At 47.5% G+C, this 18,274-nt stretch overlaps 1 protein-coding gene across 6 annotated transcripts in view; it reads left to right on the top strand.

Moving 5' to 3' along the window:
- Positions 1-18,274, top strand: part of MKI67 (marker of proliferation Ki-67) — a 111,626-nt gene that overhangs the window by 42,383 nt on the left and 50,969 nt on the right. For all 6 annotated transcript variants that reach the window (XM_078643505.1, XM_078643507.1, XM_078643504.1 and 3 more), the window contains exons 11-15: positions 1,088-1,259; positions 1,931-2,044; positions 2,568-3,475; positions 6,526-6,580; positions 6,802-7,101. In XM_078643505.1, the coding sequence (XP_078499631.1) occupies positions 1,088-1,259; positions 1,931-2,044; positions 2,568-3,475; positions 6,526-6,580; positions 6,802-7,101 (1,549 nt within the window). The remainder of the gene's footprint in view (positions 1-1,087; positions 1,260-1,930; positions 2,045-2,567; positions 3,476-6,525; positions 6,581-6,801; positions 7,102-18,274) is intronic.

Below are 18,274 nucleotides of genomic sequence, written 5' to 3'. Positions count from 1 at the left end.
CTCTCTTTAGTCTTCCTTGGGTACCAGGAGTGCCATATACTATTGTCAATTTGGGGGACAATTGTACAGTAGTTGGGTAAAGATCTGGCACTGGGGACCTGGATAGCAGGAACTTAGTGCACTTCTGTCAAAATTGCATTAAATGGCAGCCAAAAAGTGGGGATGACCTTGTCAAAAAGGGGCACTTCTCGACTGAAGGTATCAAAAGGGTTCGTCTTCCCAGGGTTCCCCCTGCTCCAGTGAGTTTACTGGAAAGGGACCACCTTTATAAAAACCTTGCTTAGACTCCTTAGTGAGCTGCTAGCCTGCACAGTTTAGGAACTCTAATCTGTTTCACAAGGGATGGTAGTACTCAAAACTAACAATCACGAAGCTGTGCAGCCCCGCCCCCCACGCCCACCAGCCACGGTTGTGGCCAGACTGTCCCAACAACCTTATTCCAGACCTCTATCATCCCAGGCTAGTCCCTGCTTATGGAAGGGTGCTGCATTAGTCTATGCAGAGAATGTGTATCTACAGCAACACGTAGTGCAAACTGGAAAGGTTACTTGCCCTGTAAGTATCTGTTTGCCACGTGAGCCCACCTGCCTCCCCAGAAGTGTGGCTCTGATCACAGATCTCTCCTTTATTTGATTTCCTTTTCACGATATACATTAAACTTTTTTCACTCCCCTACTCGTGCCACTCCTTCAAGAGGAGCATGTGGCCCAGAGACTGGCCTGAGGCCCTAGCTGCTAGGTGCCGATGTATTTATATGCAACAATTTAATCTTTCTCCAGTGTTGCTTGAAAGTCTATTTAGCATGAAGCATTAAGGGTACAAGTTGAGTGCGCTTCTATCTTTTGGCTTTTGCAATGAGAAAAATGGCAGTTAAACAGCTTGCTGTAGTAAATGTGTGGTTCTACCAATTTCTTTTTTTTTCATGGGTGTTTCTCAGTGTGACCAGTTTTATTAAGCGTGCCTGTTTATGAAAGGTGTGTGTGAACTCTGGATACAAAACACTTTTGTGTACAATATTTAATATTTTTGATTGTCATTCATCCGTATTACCAGCAACTAATAATTTGTTCATTAACCCTTTAAACAGACCCCGGCACGTAAAGTCAAGGGCCATGTCAGCACAGGCCATGCAGATTCTCCAGCTACAATAGTTATTGGAAGAGCTCATTCACGTACCATACCACTTGCAGGACGCACTCAACGAGTTGTTAGGAATTATTCTTCAATACAAAGAGTGGATGTAAATGAAAGCTTTACGGGTGAGAACTTTGGGTCTAATGCCTGTTCCTGGTTAATAATGTTTAATTGATCTTTTACGTTGCAGCTTGATTAAGGTACTTATAGCTTCAAGTATCTTCAGCCCCATATATGGGAAGCCTCCCAATTTTTCAGTAACTTTCATCAGAGGTGTGGTTTGAAAGAAGAAAGTCCAACATCTTCCAGTAAGGGTGGCTATGTACTCAACCTAGACTGTATGGCTCCGGTAGTAAATTAGCCGAAAGGCATGAGCTTTTAAAAGTATCCCAGAGAATTGCTGACTAATGACTTAGCAGTGTAAGGGATGCCTTTTTCCATGGAAAGATCCTGGACCGTGGGCGTAATGTGTGGACTGTGTAGCTTCCAGGTACAAACAGTGAACATGCTTTAGTTAGTTTTAAGGGCTACTTCATGAAGGTTTTATATCCAGGTTAAGCATTTAGTATGTACTTTCAGTGCCCTTCCAAACCTTTGCCTTGTGGGTGCAGAAGGTTCTTTTCCTATAGTTAAGATGTTGAATCCCTTATAGTTATAGGATGAAGAACTTAGTACAGGAAATACTTCGGTAATATTTGTTTTATCTTGACTGTGGCAATTCTATAAATATGCAAAGTTATCTTTTCAATCTAAACCATAAATAAATTGCTCCATTTTGACTTTTTTCTTTTTCAAGGAATGACTGAGATGTTCACAACTCCTAAGGGAGAAAATAAAGCTTCACGTTCATTTACACCTGCAAAAGCTGCAGCAGAGGAATTGTCCGTAATGCTCACACCTGAGGAGTCTGGTTGGTTTTCATATTTTTGTTTGCACCTTATGCCCCATAAATAGTATTGAATGAGCACTATAGCATATCCATTCAGTGAATGAGGGCATGTCTATAATTCGGGAGTTGCTTAAAGCTCAGTAGCCTGATCTTGGCACTTGCCAATGCTGCTCCTGCATCTCTTTACAGATTATGAAAGTAAATAAAAATTCTTATAGTTACACTGGAGTCAAAAATGAACTTCTACTAAACAGTAGGCAAGTAAGAGTGTTTAAAGTAGTCTATGAAAAAGTCCTTGTGCCCTCTAAAGTAATCAAAAGGGGGCACTCCTTCAGTTACCTCAATCCAGAAGATGTCATCCCACTTTCCTATTGTTTGACTTTAGTCAGCTGGGGGATTCTCGTTCAGGCATCTCCTCCTTAGTAGTAGCTACGTCAAAAAGAAATAAAACTATAGAGGACTTCTGTCAGAATTTATCAGATTCAGTTATTTTGGTCCTGTTATCCATTAATAGGTCTTAAACGTATTTTTTTTTTTTTTACAGGAGAGATGATAGTTTCACCTTTGAGTACCACACCATTTACAAAGAAGCACACGCAATACAGTGAAGATGCAGTTTCTAGGTTCTTGAGAGGTAATGAGACTCAAAGTAGCAGCCAAACAAAGTCGCAGAGGAGGTCTAAAGGAAAGTCACCAAAGGCAGCAAATTTGGAAAGTGGGAAGGAGAGTTACAAAACACCACAGTCTTCTGGAAGTCGTAGTTCAAAAGTAGACGTTACAGAATCTAAAGTATTAAATGACTTTGTAGGTCTTCGGAGGTTAATGAAAACTCCAAGGGAGAAAGCAACATCTGTGCTGGATTCAGTTGCGCTAAAACGATTACTGAGAACTCCGAGGCCAAAGAGACAGTCTGTTGTAGACGAACTAGCTGCTGCAGCTAAAAGTAGATCGGAGAAAAGTGACTTTGATCTTGTAGGGATTAAGCGTCTTATGAAGACCCCCAAGGAAAAAGGACAAGAAGTATTGGATATGGCTGGAGTAAGCCGCATTATGAAAACTCCCAAGCAAAAAGGGAAGCTTATTGAGTCCAATTTGGGGATCCGACGATTGATGAGGACTCCCGAAGAATATAGCATATATGCCAAGCAGAGACTCCGGCAAAAGGTTCAACCAGTTGAAGACATGATTGGTATAAGCCGCATTATGAAAACTCCCAAAAATAAAACGCAGCCAGTTGAGGATCTGATGGGAATAAAGAGGTTAATGGCCTCGCCAAAACAGAAGTCTTCTCCTTTAGAAGATCTCAGAGGAATATCAAGACTTTTAAGGACCCCGAAAGAAAGAGTGGTTCCCTTGTTAAGAGCGAGCACACGGGTTAAACCTACACTCTCAGATTCAGAATTGAACTACAGCGGCATTGAAGAGTTGTTTGATACACCCAAGGAAAGCAAGGTAAAATCTTAAAAGTTTAGTGATAAAATAGCTTTCCTTTTGTATTAACTTTTTTTTTTTAAAGTGTTTTTTCAATTACCAGTACATCCACCTGACCTGATTAATTTTTTTTTCTCCTGAATTCGAGAGTATCTGTAGTGTACACACGTTTGCCCTCCACACTTTGCATGATGGATCACCCAAAAGTGGATTCTGTAATGTTGCATGCAGCACTTAACAGCTAGAAGTGGGTGCAAGAGATGCAGTGTACTTAATGACAGATTCTATATTGCGTTGTCGTTTTTTGACTTCATTCTGGGGCATTTTTGACCTGTCAAACAAAATGGTATTCTCTGGTGCCTGTATTGCTTCTCCCGCCTCCGCAAATGACACACACACGGAAAAATAGCAAGTTTGTGCCTGAATACTTATCCCTCAAGTAAGCTGATTCTGCTTCTGATTTCATGATCAATTACAGGAAACCTGAAGTTACCGTTAAATTACTTGCTCCTCGAACCTGTGTGACAAAGATTTGTTTGCTTATTGCTTTGCAGGTAATCTTTTGTACTGTTCGCCCTGCTCCACTGAAACATCTTTGATTTCCCATACTTCTGGTCTAGTGGACGAAAGTTATAGTTGTTTCACTTGTATATTCGGTGTAACTCGTTGTTACTCTTCAGCAGTCAGGCTATTCAATCGGGTGACCTGAAGAATATTTTTTATCAGATTCCTGAAGTGTATATCTTCTTTTTCTTACACTTGTCTTAACTTTACAGCAGTAGTGCACCTACATCGGTCTGGGATGGAAATGGACAACACCTGCCACAGTGAATGCATGATGTTTTGTAACTTGTTGGCTTCCTCAAATTGCTAATATTTGTCAGCTGTAAGATTTCGTTAAATGGAAGACCTGCTTATAATACACTTTAACAGACTTCCTTAGAAGTATAGCAATCACAGTGAGACGTTTTGCGAACCGTGTTTCCAAAGGGTAATTAGTTGACTTGGCTAATGGCCAACACTAATTTCATTTTTTTGCAAATCTGCTTGTTGCACTGTTTCATGACCCCTCTCTTCCGTATGATTCAGAAAAGGGGGTGGTGATGAACAGAGTGCCTGAATTAAGCAGACCACTCTTACCCAGTCCAAAGATCAGGGCTTGATCCATCACCGTTTTTTAGCTCACTGCACCATCCCAGCTCAGAACTTGGCTATATGCAAATTAGTCTGTTCCTATCCCAGTGCATGATGGGAACAGGGCAAACCAAACTACCAAGCCAATTCTTATACTGGGAAGGAAACAAGCTACCGGGGACCGGTTTCTGGCATTTCAGCCTCGTCGGCCCGGCTTGCTTGAATCCTGATGGTGCAATGAGCAAGGGACTCTCATCTGAGTATACCCTTCCACGCTTACGGTGGACAAAATGATTCAGAAAAGGGGGTGGTGATGAACAGAGTGCCTGAATTAAGCAGACCACTCTTACCCAGTCCAAAGATCAGGGCTTGATCCATCACCGTTTTTTAGCTCACTGCACCATCCCAGCTCAGAACTTGGCTATATGCAAATTAGTCTGTTCCTGTCCCAGTGCATGATGGGAACAGGGCAAACCAAACTACCAAGCCAATTCTTATACTGGGAAGGAAACAAGCTACCGGGCACTATAGGTGTGGCAGGGTATACTCAGACATGAGTCCCTTGCTCACTGCTCCATCAGGATTCAAGCAAGCCGGGCCGACGACGGCTGAAATGCCAGAAACCGGTCCCCGGAAGCTTGTCTCCTTTCTGGTGAAGAATTGGCTTGGTAGTTTGGTCTGCCCTGTTCCCATGATGCACTGGGCCAGGGACAGACTAATTTGCATATAGCCAGGTTCTGAGCTGGGATGGGGCAGTGAGCTAAATAACTGTGATGGATCAAGCCCTGATCTTTGGACTGGGTAAGAGTGGTCTGCTTAATTCAGACACTCGGTTCATCACCACCCCCTTTTCTGAATCCCTCTCTTCCGTAGCCTACTCTACAACATGTAGGAATTAGTTATCCTCCATTAAGTAGACCATATTCTTCATTTAGTTTCCTGCAGCATCTAACCTGTTTCCCTATCCGGTGGTTTCTCCACTGATACCACTGCCTGAACTTCCATCAGCCCACTAGACATCTGCTCCATGTCCCTTTCTCGAATGCAAACCCTCACATCTGACTTATCCAATGCAGATGTTGCTCCTTCTCTTACCTAACAGCATAGACATGGAGCAAGCTACCCTTTCATCTCAGGACATCCCCCATCTTTCAGAGTTCCCAATCTCCCTGAAGACCTGCTATTTGGCTAATCAACTGGACTCTGCCAGTGCCTAGATACCCTCACGGGCGACATGAAGTGCTTGACAAATCTACTGATCGACATAGGGACATTGCCATTGGTGAGTCTGGCCATACAGGATACATTACAGGGTCCTGATATCCTGTATCGTTTCCCCCTACCTTTGTAACTGCTTTTGATTGTTAGGGAGTTGAGTCTTTAGAGTCCCAATATGTCTTGACATTCTTTGCCTTTTTGTGAGGGTGTAGCATCTTTAGTAAGTCTGTTTTCTGTCCAGTGGCATCCCGTAAATATTTGCTGCCATGTTTACTGTGTGTATTAGTTCATGATGATCCGAAAGCTGTGCTCTAGTTGTGCAAGTCTATAATCTTGGTGACTAACATTGATGCTGTAAATATTCAAAGATTTTGAGGGACCTTTGAAACTCGCTAGTGAGTAAGGAGTACTTTTCTTTTCAAGAGAAATAGAACCCTACAGTGCTTGTGACAAGTTAACAAAATATAACTTGCAGCATGTTTTTAACTAGTACCCTCCCCACCACCAAGCAATCTGAGTTTAAAACGGTTTTGCTAACTAGCGAGCTTTGAATCTCCCTCTGTCCTTGCTCTTCAACCAATCACTTAATCCCAGGTTGGTTTAAGAAAAGGCAGGTATTTTAGATCTCCACCTGTAGCATGATTTTAATTTGTGTAAATAATTTTTAGCACTTTGAAGTAACTTTTTTGCTTTTGTCTAACCTGTATTTTGTTTTATAGATTAAATCCACAATGGACCAAACAGGAAGTTCCACTGTTCAGGAAGCCACAGAAGGTAATTGTTTTGACGTGTGTGTGTGTATATATATATGTATATATATGTGTGTGTATCCATTTTTTTTTCCAGTAACCCTAATTAAGTTGTGGGTTTGTATTGTTGGAGAAGAGATTGCACACCAATGTTCATGCAGCATGATACTGCTCTGTTTCAGTTAGTGACTTTTCAGTTGTTTATGAAAAACCTTTCTAGTCCTCACAAATGAAATTTAATTTCAGAAAATGAATTGTTGCCGCATCCCCAGTCCAAGATGTCAAGCATTAGAAAGAACCCTGAAAAGGGACTACAACGAACCTTGAAGGTGGAAGATAAAAATGACAAAACTCCCGGACGATTAAGAAGAAAGCTTGAAACTAGTCAAACAAACCACAAATCCCTTTCTATTGAAACTGAGGATGTTAGGACTTCACTAACTGAGTCGAAGTCCATTTTGTTATCGGATAAAATTGACTCTCCACCGAAGAGAAGAGGGAGGACACTCAGAGGATCTATAGAGCTGGTTTCTTCCACCGATAAAGGTGAGACCACTTTGCATTGTTTTTACTGTTTAAAGTAACCGGCTTGCAGGGTTCAACATCATAAAAATGTTACTAGACCTGCAGGTCTGATAACTTGATTAATCTACGTTGCCTAACTTATGGACTTGATCCATGATCTGGTCTCAAATTGTGCGATCTTAAGCAAATATTTTGTCTTTATGGAGCTGCCTTTTTCTTTCACATGAGAGCACAGTCAAATATGAAAGTTCACCATTTCTGCTGTACACCTTTTTACTAGACTAAATGTTTGCTCCATGTATAACCAGAATTAAATATATATATATATATATATATATATATATATATATATATATATATATAATATGGTACACATGGTCCCTGGCTTGCCTCTTGGCTCACTAATAGCATTTAATCTGGGCAGTAGCAATAATGATTCCCAGTTAATGTTTAAAAATTCACTTTTCATTAATTTATTACTAAAGCATGATGCATAATGTGGTAGTTCACTGTCATTACAGATGGGTAAGGATGTATAGGGTAGAGACACATGTTAGTTGAATATTCCTTACCGTAGAATTCCCCCCAGGCGTCTGTCTGGTGCCAGATTTTTTCAGAAGTACCCTAGGTGGTGTATGTCGGCTCCCCATCCTTCACCAGCGCATCGTGCGCTGGGATGATTGCCGGAATCTACATAGATGCTGCTGCCCATGCACACTGACGTCTGGTCTTTTATCGCACCAGCCCAGTGCAGTTCCAGGGAGACCTACCCCAGGCCAGTTTTTTTTTTTTTACTAACTTTTTTTTACTTTTTGTTGGTTTCGGATGTCCCAGCGAAGGACCGGCTTCAAACTCAGCAGTTCCTGTCACCGGATGATGTCCGTGGTGGATCTGCACCTCATGTGCCTTTGATGTCTGGAGTATGGCCCGACCCAAAGTCGTGCTCCGTGTGAGGGGCCTTGAACACGAAAGCTTTGCAATATCTGTCCCGAAAGCTACTGGTGGCACGACGCTCTGCTCAGTTACTCTTGTTTGAGGGAAAGTTCGCAAACAGTCACGGAGCTCACAATACTCGCACTGGAAGTAGTCGGGGAGATCTTCGGGTAAGTCAGGGAAGTGGAAGAAGTCTAGTAAGTTCATGTGTTCTTAGACTTAACCCAGTCGGTCGCCCAACACGACTAAGAATCCAGAGTGTCGTTGCTCGAATGGTCTGTCTTCGGGGCCTATTTCTGAGGCTGCTTCGCATCTCCCTCCCTTTCCAGTAACCAGAAAGTCTCCTGCCCAGATGCAGAAGTTCTGAGACATGTACCTCCTATTTGGGCAGGCTGGCTCCGCCAGTGCCTACGGGCCCCGTGGAGTCTGTCGAGGACCCTGGGAATTTGCCGGTGGCCTGGCTCCTGAGGCTCCCCCCTTGGTCCGGCTGACACCGGTGGAACTCACTCGCCCTTTCCCAGACTTCGAATCTGGCGTCTAACATGCCCCCCTGTCTCAGCTAACCACATAATTCTCCCCGAAGTGGACACAGAGCTGTACCATATACCAATGCTGGAAGGGATGGTTCTTTCCTGGAGTTCCTTTTGGACCAGAAGGTGGGGGATGAGGACTGGGAGGGGCCACTGGACCCTTTAACTGACCAGCTTGAGTAAGCGGACTGGCAAATAGACCTAGGTGATGCCTGTGGCCTGGACACATCCCTTGGCATTAGCTTACTTTCTCAACCTACCGGGGCTAGGGAGGAGGGAGTTTCCTATCCTGTGGTGGTGGTGGTGGTAGTGGCTGCCGAGGTCCTCTGCCTCGAGCTCCCTAATTGCATTCAGGACTAACCTGACAGGTGCTCCAGCCTGCAGCTTCCTCTTCTGAACCACTTTTGCTGTTCAAGGAAGCATTCATGGGTGTCCATCTGGGCACTTTATCCAAGCCCAACTCAGGGGTTCCCTGTGAATAGGACTATTGCCCACCGCCCGCTCCGGGCGTCCCAGCATTCCTGACCCAACACCCCTCCCCTGAGAGTTTGGTAGTCTAAGTCTTCATCAAAAGGCCTATTCCCTTCCGTTCCCCCAGATAGGGAATCCAGGAAGCTTGACCATCTTGGGAAGATGTTCTCCTCTTCCAACTTGACCTTGCGGTCGGTGAATCCCGCATAGCTCTTGGGGCGATACTCCCACCATCTGGGGTACGTCCATGCAGGTGCTGCTTCGTGCTCAGAGGAGACCTGGGCCGTTCTGTCAAGCAGAGTGAAGAGACTCAGCCAAATTCACCATATGTTATCGTGGATACCACAAATCAGTGGGCATAACAATTGCTATGTCCGTAACTGTTAGACGCTACGCATGATTGAGGACTTTCGGCTTCCCTGGGTAGGTCCAGTCTTCCTTGATAGACATGCCCTTTGATGGCACTTGCTGTTTTGGCAACATGGCCTACTACGCTGGAGTGGTTCAAGGATTCACTCGCTACAGCCAGATCCTTGGGCCTCGCGGCTACGTCACGTCCACCTTGGTCTGACTCTTGCCCCTTATGTGGCTACAGGAGTGCCCAGCCATGTCCTGTCCAGTCACACAAGCTGTGATTGGACATGGGACCAGCCCCACCCCACAGCCTCCAGACCTGTTAATCTGGCGTTTCAGGCCCATCAACACCCAGTTGGGTGGCCAGATCCGCCATCTTCTCCTCTGCCAATCCATCACATCAGACAGGTGGGTTCTGCAAATGTTCCCAAAGGGCTACTCCTCCCCTTCAACACTACCCCCTCCCTCCATGCCACTTTCTTACGGTCGCATGACGATGGATGAATTGGCACTCCTCCACCAAAAAGTACCAGCTCTCTAGGCCAAGGGGAGCTATAGACAGTATCTGTGCCAGAAGTAGGTTGTGGTGGTTGTTCCTGCTACTTTCTGGTACCCAAAAAGGACAAAAGACCTCCGGGCCATCAACTTCTCCGAAGAAGTTGTTCAAAATACTCACCCTAGTCCCAAGTTCTGTCTGCCCTTGACCCAGGAGACTGGCTGGTGGCGTTGGTCTTGCAAGATGCTTGTGCTCAAGGCATGTGAGCTGTAGATCACACGCTTTGCATAGACTATATAGCAGTATCCTCCCCAGGCGGTGGCTATCCTGGTTTGAAGTACTGCTTGACCCACATTAGTTTGTTGTCTCGCTAATACATCTACACAATAGTGTTTGGTGAATATGCGGTGTAGACCATGTTGCGGCTTTGCAAATCTTTCCTAAGTAAGCCATAGTGGCCCTGAGCTTGCGAGTGGATTGCACTCTAGCAGGTGCAGTTGGTGTCCTCTTTGCTATTGCATAGCAAGTTTGAATGCACTTAACAATCCACCTTGCAATATCAGATTTGGAGATCAGCTTCCCCTTGTGTGGTGGTGCCAAAGCAACAAAGTTGGTTTAGTTTTACGAAATTATTTTGTCATTTTGATGTTGTACTAGAGTGCGCTTCTGACATCTAAAGTGTGTAGAGCTCACTCTGCAACAGAATCAATTTGATGGAAGAATACAGGTAATTCCACCGACTGATTTATGTGAAATGCAGATACTACCTTAAATTAAAAAAAATTGTGGTCGGTACAAAGACCCACTTTGTCTCTGTGTAGTTGGAAAAAAGTTTTTACGGTTAGTGCCTGTAGTTCACCCACTCTCCTCAAAGAAGTGATTGCAATGAGGAAAGCGGTCTTCCAAGAGGAACTGTGGTTCAAATTTGTGCATGGGTTCATAAGTTGGACCCATTGATCGTGTGAGGACTGTTAAGATTCCACACTGGGGCAGGTGGGAGTCTTGGTGGTATGACTCGTCCTTCCATGAAAGCTTTAATTACGGGTAATCAACCGATGCTGCCTATTTCGTAGATAGGCAGCTATTGCAGTGAGGTGTAGTCTGATGAAGGTGTAAGCCAATGCTGACTGCTGAAAGTGTAATAGGTTGCAGTTTGTTTTGTATGGGAACATCTACAGCTCTACATGCCACAAACTGATGCTTACTGGTAAGTAACCTTATCCTCTCATATCCCCATCCTGCCAGTTCACTGTGGGCCAAAAGCACTTTCAATTAGCCGTTCTCCCCATTGGCCATACCAGTGTGCCTCTGGTATTTACAAAGGTGATGGCATCTCATCTGTGCAGATCAGGGGTTCCAGTCTTCTCCCTATCTCGACGGCTGTTTCCTCTCACCTCCATACTACAGCAGACCTCCTGCATTCGCTAGGGTTCAGTATCAATGTGCCGAAGTCACACCTGACGCTCCTTTCATCTGGGCGGTTCTGGATATAGTGCAGTTTCGGACTGATCATATTGTGCAGCGAGTCCGGAATATTCGGGGTATACTGATTCACTATGCCGGACTGCGGTGAGTGACTGAGGCAGCTCATCCTCATGGGATCCTGCTGGCGTATAATGCCAGATGGCATATGCAGGCTCTGCAGTGGGACCTGAAGTACCAGTGGGCGCAACATCAGGGGCCTCTTTCCGACTACATGCAGCTCTCGAAGGGACCTGCTCACAAACTGCAGTGGTGGCTAACAAACCAAAATTGGGACAGCGGCCAATCTCTCTTCACCAACCAGATCTGACCGACGGATGAGTCACTTCTGGGATGGGTACGGGTACCCCATCCCAGAGTTGAGAGGCTTCTGGTCTCCGGCAGAGTTCAGCCACCATATCCATTTTTTGGATCAAACTGGCACTGAAAGTATTCCTTCCATCTCAAGGGGAAAGCGTTGCAGGTGTTTACCGATGTGGTACTGCTACAAACAGGACCGTGCAGGGTCATGTACACTTTCTAGAGGCTCGCTGCTTCTGAACACGGCTGGAACTTCAGGACATAACCCTGGTGGTTCCAATACCTGGTGGGCTTCCTGAATGCTATGGCAGACCAACTCAGACAAGACGTCAGTTCATTGTCGCTCATGAATGGCACAGGGTCTTTCAGTGGCCGGTTGAGTCTTGGTCTGTTCGCCTCTGAAGAGAGAGCGCAATGTCAGCAGTTTGCATGCTTGAGTTTCCAAGGTGGCGCTTGCCCGGCTACTTTTCGTAGAGTGGAGCTTCGACCTCCTGTATGTCTCCTGCCTGTACCACTTCTGCCCAGAGTGCTCAAGAAGATCAAGCGTGACCTGGCTCAATTTATTCTTGGAGCTCTTTACTGGGCACGAGTCTGGTACCCTGACCTTCAGGCATGGCCATTGATCCTCTGATCAGACTGCCCCTTCGAGAGGATCTTCTGTCACAGCAGCAGGGAAGAGTTCTTCACACAAACCTGTCCCGTCTCAACCTCCTTGCGTGGAGGTTGAGTGGCGGCAGTTGACTGCTTTCAACCTTCCGCCCAAAGTCTGGTTTCTTGGCAGCCAGGCTTCCCTCCACTAAAACGATACACGCCTGTAGATGGAACACATTTATGGCCTGGTGCACAGCGAAGGCTGGATCAGTATCCCTACCCCCGTGCCACTGAGGTCCTTTTGTATTTTCTTTCCATCAGGGATATGCTTTGGGCACTCTTAATTGTTACCTTGCAGCCATCTGTGCTTTTCTTCGGCTGCCAGATCAGCCTTCTTTATTCGAATCTCCTATAGTTAACAGATTCTTTTAGGGCCTTACTTCTCTGTTCCCTCCATCTCCTTTTGTAATGCCCCCATGGGACTTAAATCTTGTTCTCACCTGTGTGCTCCCTTCAAGTCTCCTCATAACTGTCCCTTCAGGTTGCCGACTCTCAAAACTTCCTTTCTTGTTGCCATCACTTCTGCTCACAGGGTGAGCAAGCTGCAGGCTCATCTTCTAAGCCCTCTTTTCTTTCTATCCGGATAAAGTGGTGTTTCGGACCACACCATCATTCCTTCCTAACGTTGTCATGTCTTTTCGTGTGGGACAATTTATCACACTGCCTACCTCTTTTCCTCCCCACCTCCTTCCAAGGAGGAGGAAAGACTCCACTGTCTAAATCCAAATGTGTATTCTTATTATCTTGATCGCACAAAAGACTTTTGGGTGGATGATCAACTGTTCATTGGCTATGTGGGTGAGAAAGGTCGGGCTGTTCAGAAATGGACCATCTCCTGATGGGTTGGTCTTTTCTTTAAAATATGCTCTGCTTGGCAAAGGATCCTCCTGTGGGGTTGAATGCTCATTCCACCAGCGCAAAGGCTGCAACCACTGCCCCATCCTTGCACATGTTTACTTGACACTGTTGCCTGGACTATGTGAAAGACACATCTGATAAAGACTACTAGCTGCAGATTCCTTCATGTAGAATTATCCCCAGGCGCGTGAGACTGGATCTGGAAAAAATTTTTTTGCCACATCAATCTTGCGAGCTGGGGCACACAATTCCGCCCAGGCGTCGTCTGCACACGTGATGTCAGAGGTCACATAGACCCGCCCGACGCGCCTACGTCTGTTTTTTTTCCTTTTCCTTGGCTACCTCTGTGGAGGTCAGTACCGGGTCCAGCTCTGGTCTCCGCTCCCAGGTGCGGGGCGCCTGGGAGGAACCTGGTTCGGCGATGCCGGAGGGTGCAGGCTCTATGCAGAAATTGTGCCACGAATTCATCTTCGGATGCTCCTCCGGAGGCAGCCTGTATTTTCGAGTTATCCCCCTCGGAGACTGGTCGCCTTGTGTTCTGTTTTTCACCGGCGTCTAAGGGCCGATCTCAGCCCTTCCTGAGGCAGAGGTGTTTGTCAGAAGAGCGGCAGGTCCCTCATTCGTTGGCCCCTTCTGACTTCCAGGTCTGGCCCTTGCACGCCCCGCTTGGCCTCAGGGATGGCCGCCCTAGTTTGCAGCCGTCGCCCCCGGAGGAGCTGCTTTCCCCGTCGCTGGGCCCTTAGGATGCGGGTGCGGCTTTCGCCCCCTGCAGTGTCCACGGCTGTGGGCATCCTGCATATTGGTGACCCGATGGCTCACTTTCCGGCGGACCATCTACTGGAGGTCCTCCACCAGGGCTCTGGGAGGGAACTATTGCTTCCATTTGAAGGTTCACTGCTCTCTTCCTTGACTGGTGCTTGAAGGCATCCTGCCTCAGGGGATCCGGTGCCTCAGCATCTTTTGCACCAGCATCTTCCGGCGCTGCGTGACCCGGCGTGCCTTTCCCTCCACCCTTCTGCCTCCAGTGGTCTTTGGCGGACTGCTTTTCCCCTCCCTGCTGCCACTGCTGACTCCGCCGTCCCGAGAGGCCCGCTGGCTGGACTCTTGGGGGTGCAATATGTTAGCCTTGACCAGTGCTGCCCTGCGGGCCCTAAACACCTTGTGGTTGCTGACTCAGCCATCCTATTTGTGGGACTGCTGAGTCTCAGGGATCTGCAGCGTCCCTGGAGGGTGCTCAGGTGGACTTGTGGCATCATGCGTTGGATGGCTGGGAGCTGGCAGCATTTATTCTCCACTCCACCCTGGATATTTCAGAGGTGTTAAACAGGGCCATGGCTTACTCAATCGCTCTCTGCCGCCGTGCTTGGCTTTGGGACGGTGTATTCCCAGAGAATATTCGAGAGCGACTCATTGATCTTCCGTTTGATGGCAGTATGTTCCATGCCCTGACCGACCACCATCCAGAGACTCCTGGCAGGGCTCCTTCCTCACCCTCTGCCGTATCCTCATCATCCTCCTCCGTGATTCCTGGGTCTGGTTGAGTCTGGGCCGCCTTAGGCCGGTTGTTCTGACTGGAGTGCGTTTTCTGGCCATCACGTCCTTCTTGGGCCTTTAACGGTGTTGTGTTGGAATTGTGCAGATTTGTCTGAGATTAGGCTTTCTGTTTGATTAGGCTGCTTATCTGAAAGAAACAGGTTAGTATTAGATTCCTTACCTTAGAAAGAATAACCCCAGGCGTCAGACTGGATCCGGAAACTTTTGTGTAGCGGTACCCCTGCGCGTCGGTAGGCGTCGTCTGCGGCTCCGCGTCCGTCATCTGAGTCATTGGCGCCGGGATGACGTCGCCAGACTACTTAGACGACGCCCTCGCGCTCTGATGTCAGTTCTTCTTTTTTCCGCGCCAGCAGCGCAGATTTGGGAAAAGTGGTACACCATAGTCAATTGTTGACACAACTTTTTCGATCATTTTTGATCCTTTTTGAAGTCTAACGACGCCGGTAAGGATGCCCGGGTTTAAACCCTGCGCCGACTGCGACTGTCGGTTACTGACTCCCACCGCCGGTGTCTATATTGCCTGAGCCACGACGACGAGCCCAGCTCAGACTGTCGGGCCCCGACGTCTAAAGCTAGGCGGGAGCGTTCCCACAAACTACTCGCTCCGGCAGTCTGCTCTTAAGTCCTCTAGTAAGCACAAGAAGTCGAAGAGACGTCATCGCTCTTCCGACTCCCGACCCCCCCCCCCCCGACGCTCGCGTGACGGGGCCGGGTGTTCGGGCGACACCGCCCTCGCGCCTCCTGGATTCGACGCAGTTTCAGGTTTATCCTCCCGAGCAGCGAGTCCTGGATATTCAGGCTATGATTCTGATCTTTCAGCCTCTATCCTGGGTTTGTCAGGACGACCCTCCGGCTCCTGGGCCTGATTGCCTCCTGCTAGTGCAACATGCCAGATGGCATATGCGGTCTCTGCAGTGGGACCTGAAGTTCCAGTGAGTACAGCATCAGGGCAACCTGTCTGATCATGTCCAGATCTCTGAGGGCACTGCACGACAATTGCAGTGGTGGCTCACAAATCGCGATTGGGTCAATGGTAGATCTCTCTCCCTTCCCCAACCGGAGCACACGGGTATGACTGATGCGTCCCTTCTGGGATGGGGTGGCTTCTTGGGAGAGGCGGAGATCGGAGGCCTCTGGTCTCCGGCGGAGTCCAGACTCCATATCCTTCACTCTGTCCGGGGAAGTGTAGTGCAGGTGTTCACGGACAAGACCACCGCCATGTGGTATTGCAACAAACAGGGTGGGTGGGGTCCTGGACCATATGTCAGGAGGCTCTGTGCCTCTGGACATTTCTGGAACATCAAGTCATTACCTTGGTGGTTCAACACCTGGCAGGTTCTCTGAACGCCAGGGCGGACAAACTCAGCCGCCGGTGCATGATGGATCTGGAATGGCGTCTGAACTCTGATGTGGCACAAGGTCTTTTTCTACAGTGGTGAGAGCCATGGTTAGATCTATTCGCCACCGAAGAGCACGTGCAGTGTAAACAGTTCTTTGTGTTGGAATTTCCAAGGCGGCACTCGCTCTGCGATGCTTTTCGTCGCGAGTGGAGCTGCCGTCTGTTGTACGTCTTTCCGCCTATACCACTTCTGCCCAGAGTGCTGAAGATTTGGCTCGACCGGGCTAAAGTCCTCCTTGTGGCTCCGGATTGGGCACAAAGATACTGGTATCCCGAGCTGCTCCGCATAATCGATTTCCCCCAATCCAACTGCCTCTTTGGGAGGATCTTCTGTCGCAGCAGCAGGGGACGGTCCACCACCCGATCCTGCCCAGCTTCCACCTCAATGCTTGGAGATTGAGCGGCGACAGTTGACCGCTTTCGACTTTCCTCCCGTAGTCTGTGATGTCATTCTGGCAGCCAGGCGTCCCTCCACAAAAACGGTATACGCCTGCAGGTGGAACAAATTTGTGGTATGGTGCACAGCAAAGGCTGTGGATCCCCGTTCTGCCCCTCTTTCCGTAGTCCTTCTGTTCCTTCTCTTTGGCCGAAAAGGCTCTGCTCTGGGCACTATCCAAGGTTATCTTTCGGCCCTCTGCCTTCCTATGGCTTCCAGATCAGCCTTCTCTTTTTAAGTCCCGGTTAATCTCTTCCTCGACGGCATTACATACACGTTTCGTCCCATGCCTTTCATAATGCCTCAATAGGACTTAAATCTTGTCTTGACCTATCTGATTTGCGCTCCCTTTGAGCTCCTTCATTACTGTCCCTTATTTCTTCTCACTCTCGACTGCTTTCCTGGTAGCTATCACCTCTGCCAGAAGAGGGAGTGAGCTCCAGGCTCCTTCTTCTAAAACTCCTTTTCTTTCTGTTCATCCGGACATGGTGGTTTTGAGGACCATCTTCTTTTTTGCCAAAGGTTATCACGCCCTTCCGCATCGGTAAGACAATCACTTTGCCCACATTTTTTCCGCATCCTTCAAAAGAGGAAGAGGATCCACTGTCTGGACCCAGAACGTGCGCTCTCGTTCTATCTGAAGCGCACACAACCGTTTCCGGTGCATGACCAACTTTTTGTTGGCTACTTGGGCGCCAAAAAAAGTTCGGGCCATGTACAAACTGACCATCTCTCGGTGGTTCGTTCTGTGCATCAAATCATGTTACTCGTTGGCTAAAAAGGAGCCTCCTGTGGGCTGCGTGCCCATTCTACCAGGGCGACGGCAGCTACTACTGCCTTAAGATGCGGTGTTCCCTTGCAGGTCATTTGTCAGGAAGCTACGTGGGCCTCGCTGCACACGTTTACCAAGCATTTTTCCCGAGAGATGGCTTCTTTGGCCGTTCTGTTCTCCGTGACTATCTGGTGTAATCTTGTTCGCAGACCCACCACTCGGGTTTGTTTTGCTGGGGTATTTATTCGAAGGTAAGGAATCTATCACTAACGTGTCTTTCAGTGATGGATTCCTTACCGCCCCGCCCATCCTCCCCGTTCTGCAAACTGATTTCTAGGGTTCAGGTCTTCCCTTTCAGGGCCCTAGTTTCATGGCACCAGTTGTCAGTTTTTTGCATGGTTCTGCGTTCCTGGCGCAGAAAGTAGTATACAGAACTGACAGCCCACATTGGTGGCGCCCAAGTAGTCTGTGATGTCATCTCTGAACCTACGACGCCAGCGGAGCCACACGACACAAACTACCGACGCTCAGGGGTACTGCTGACACATTTTCTGGATCCAGTCTGACCTCTGGGGTTTTTCTATTGTAAGGAATCTATCACTAACTAATGTCTAATAACTAAAGTAGTAACTTGTGTGTGAAGTCCGGAGAGATGGGTACTTTGCCCGTTAGGTCCTCCAGGACTTTCTGGCATGATCTTGGTTTGCAGACCCTCCTGGGATGGTATTGCTGGGGTATCTTCATAAGGTAAGGAATCTACAACTAAGTCTATCAGATGAACAAGTTACTTTCGGTAATGATGTAACTGGTAGAGACCTATGTTGTATATTCCTTGCCCCCCTCCACCACTATCCACCCCGCTCTGTAAACTGATTTGTAGGGATAGGGACTCCCTTAAAGTACCCTCGTTTTGACGCACCAGTGGTCAGTGTCTTTCATGGCACAGCGCTACTGGCGT

The sequence above is a fragment of the Lissotriton helveticus genome, chromosome 5_1, assembly GCF_964261635.1.
Source record: "Lissotriton helveticus chromosome 5_1, aLisHel1.1, whole genome shotgun sequence".
In the NCBI taxonomy this organism is placed as follows: Eukaryota; Metazoa; Chordata; class Amphibia; order Caudata; family Salamandridae; genus Lissotriton; species Lissotriton helveticus.
Note: the sequence above shows the minus strand (reverse complement) of the source record. Positions and strands in the feature narration are given on the sequence as shown.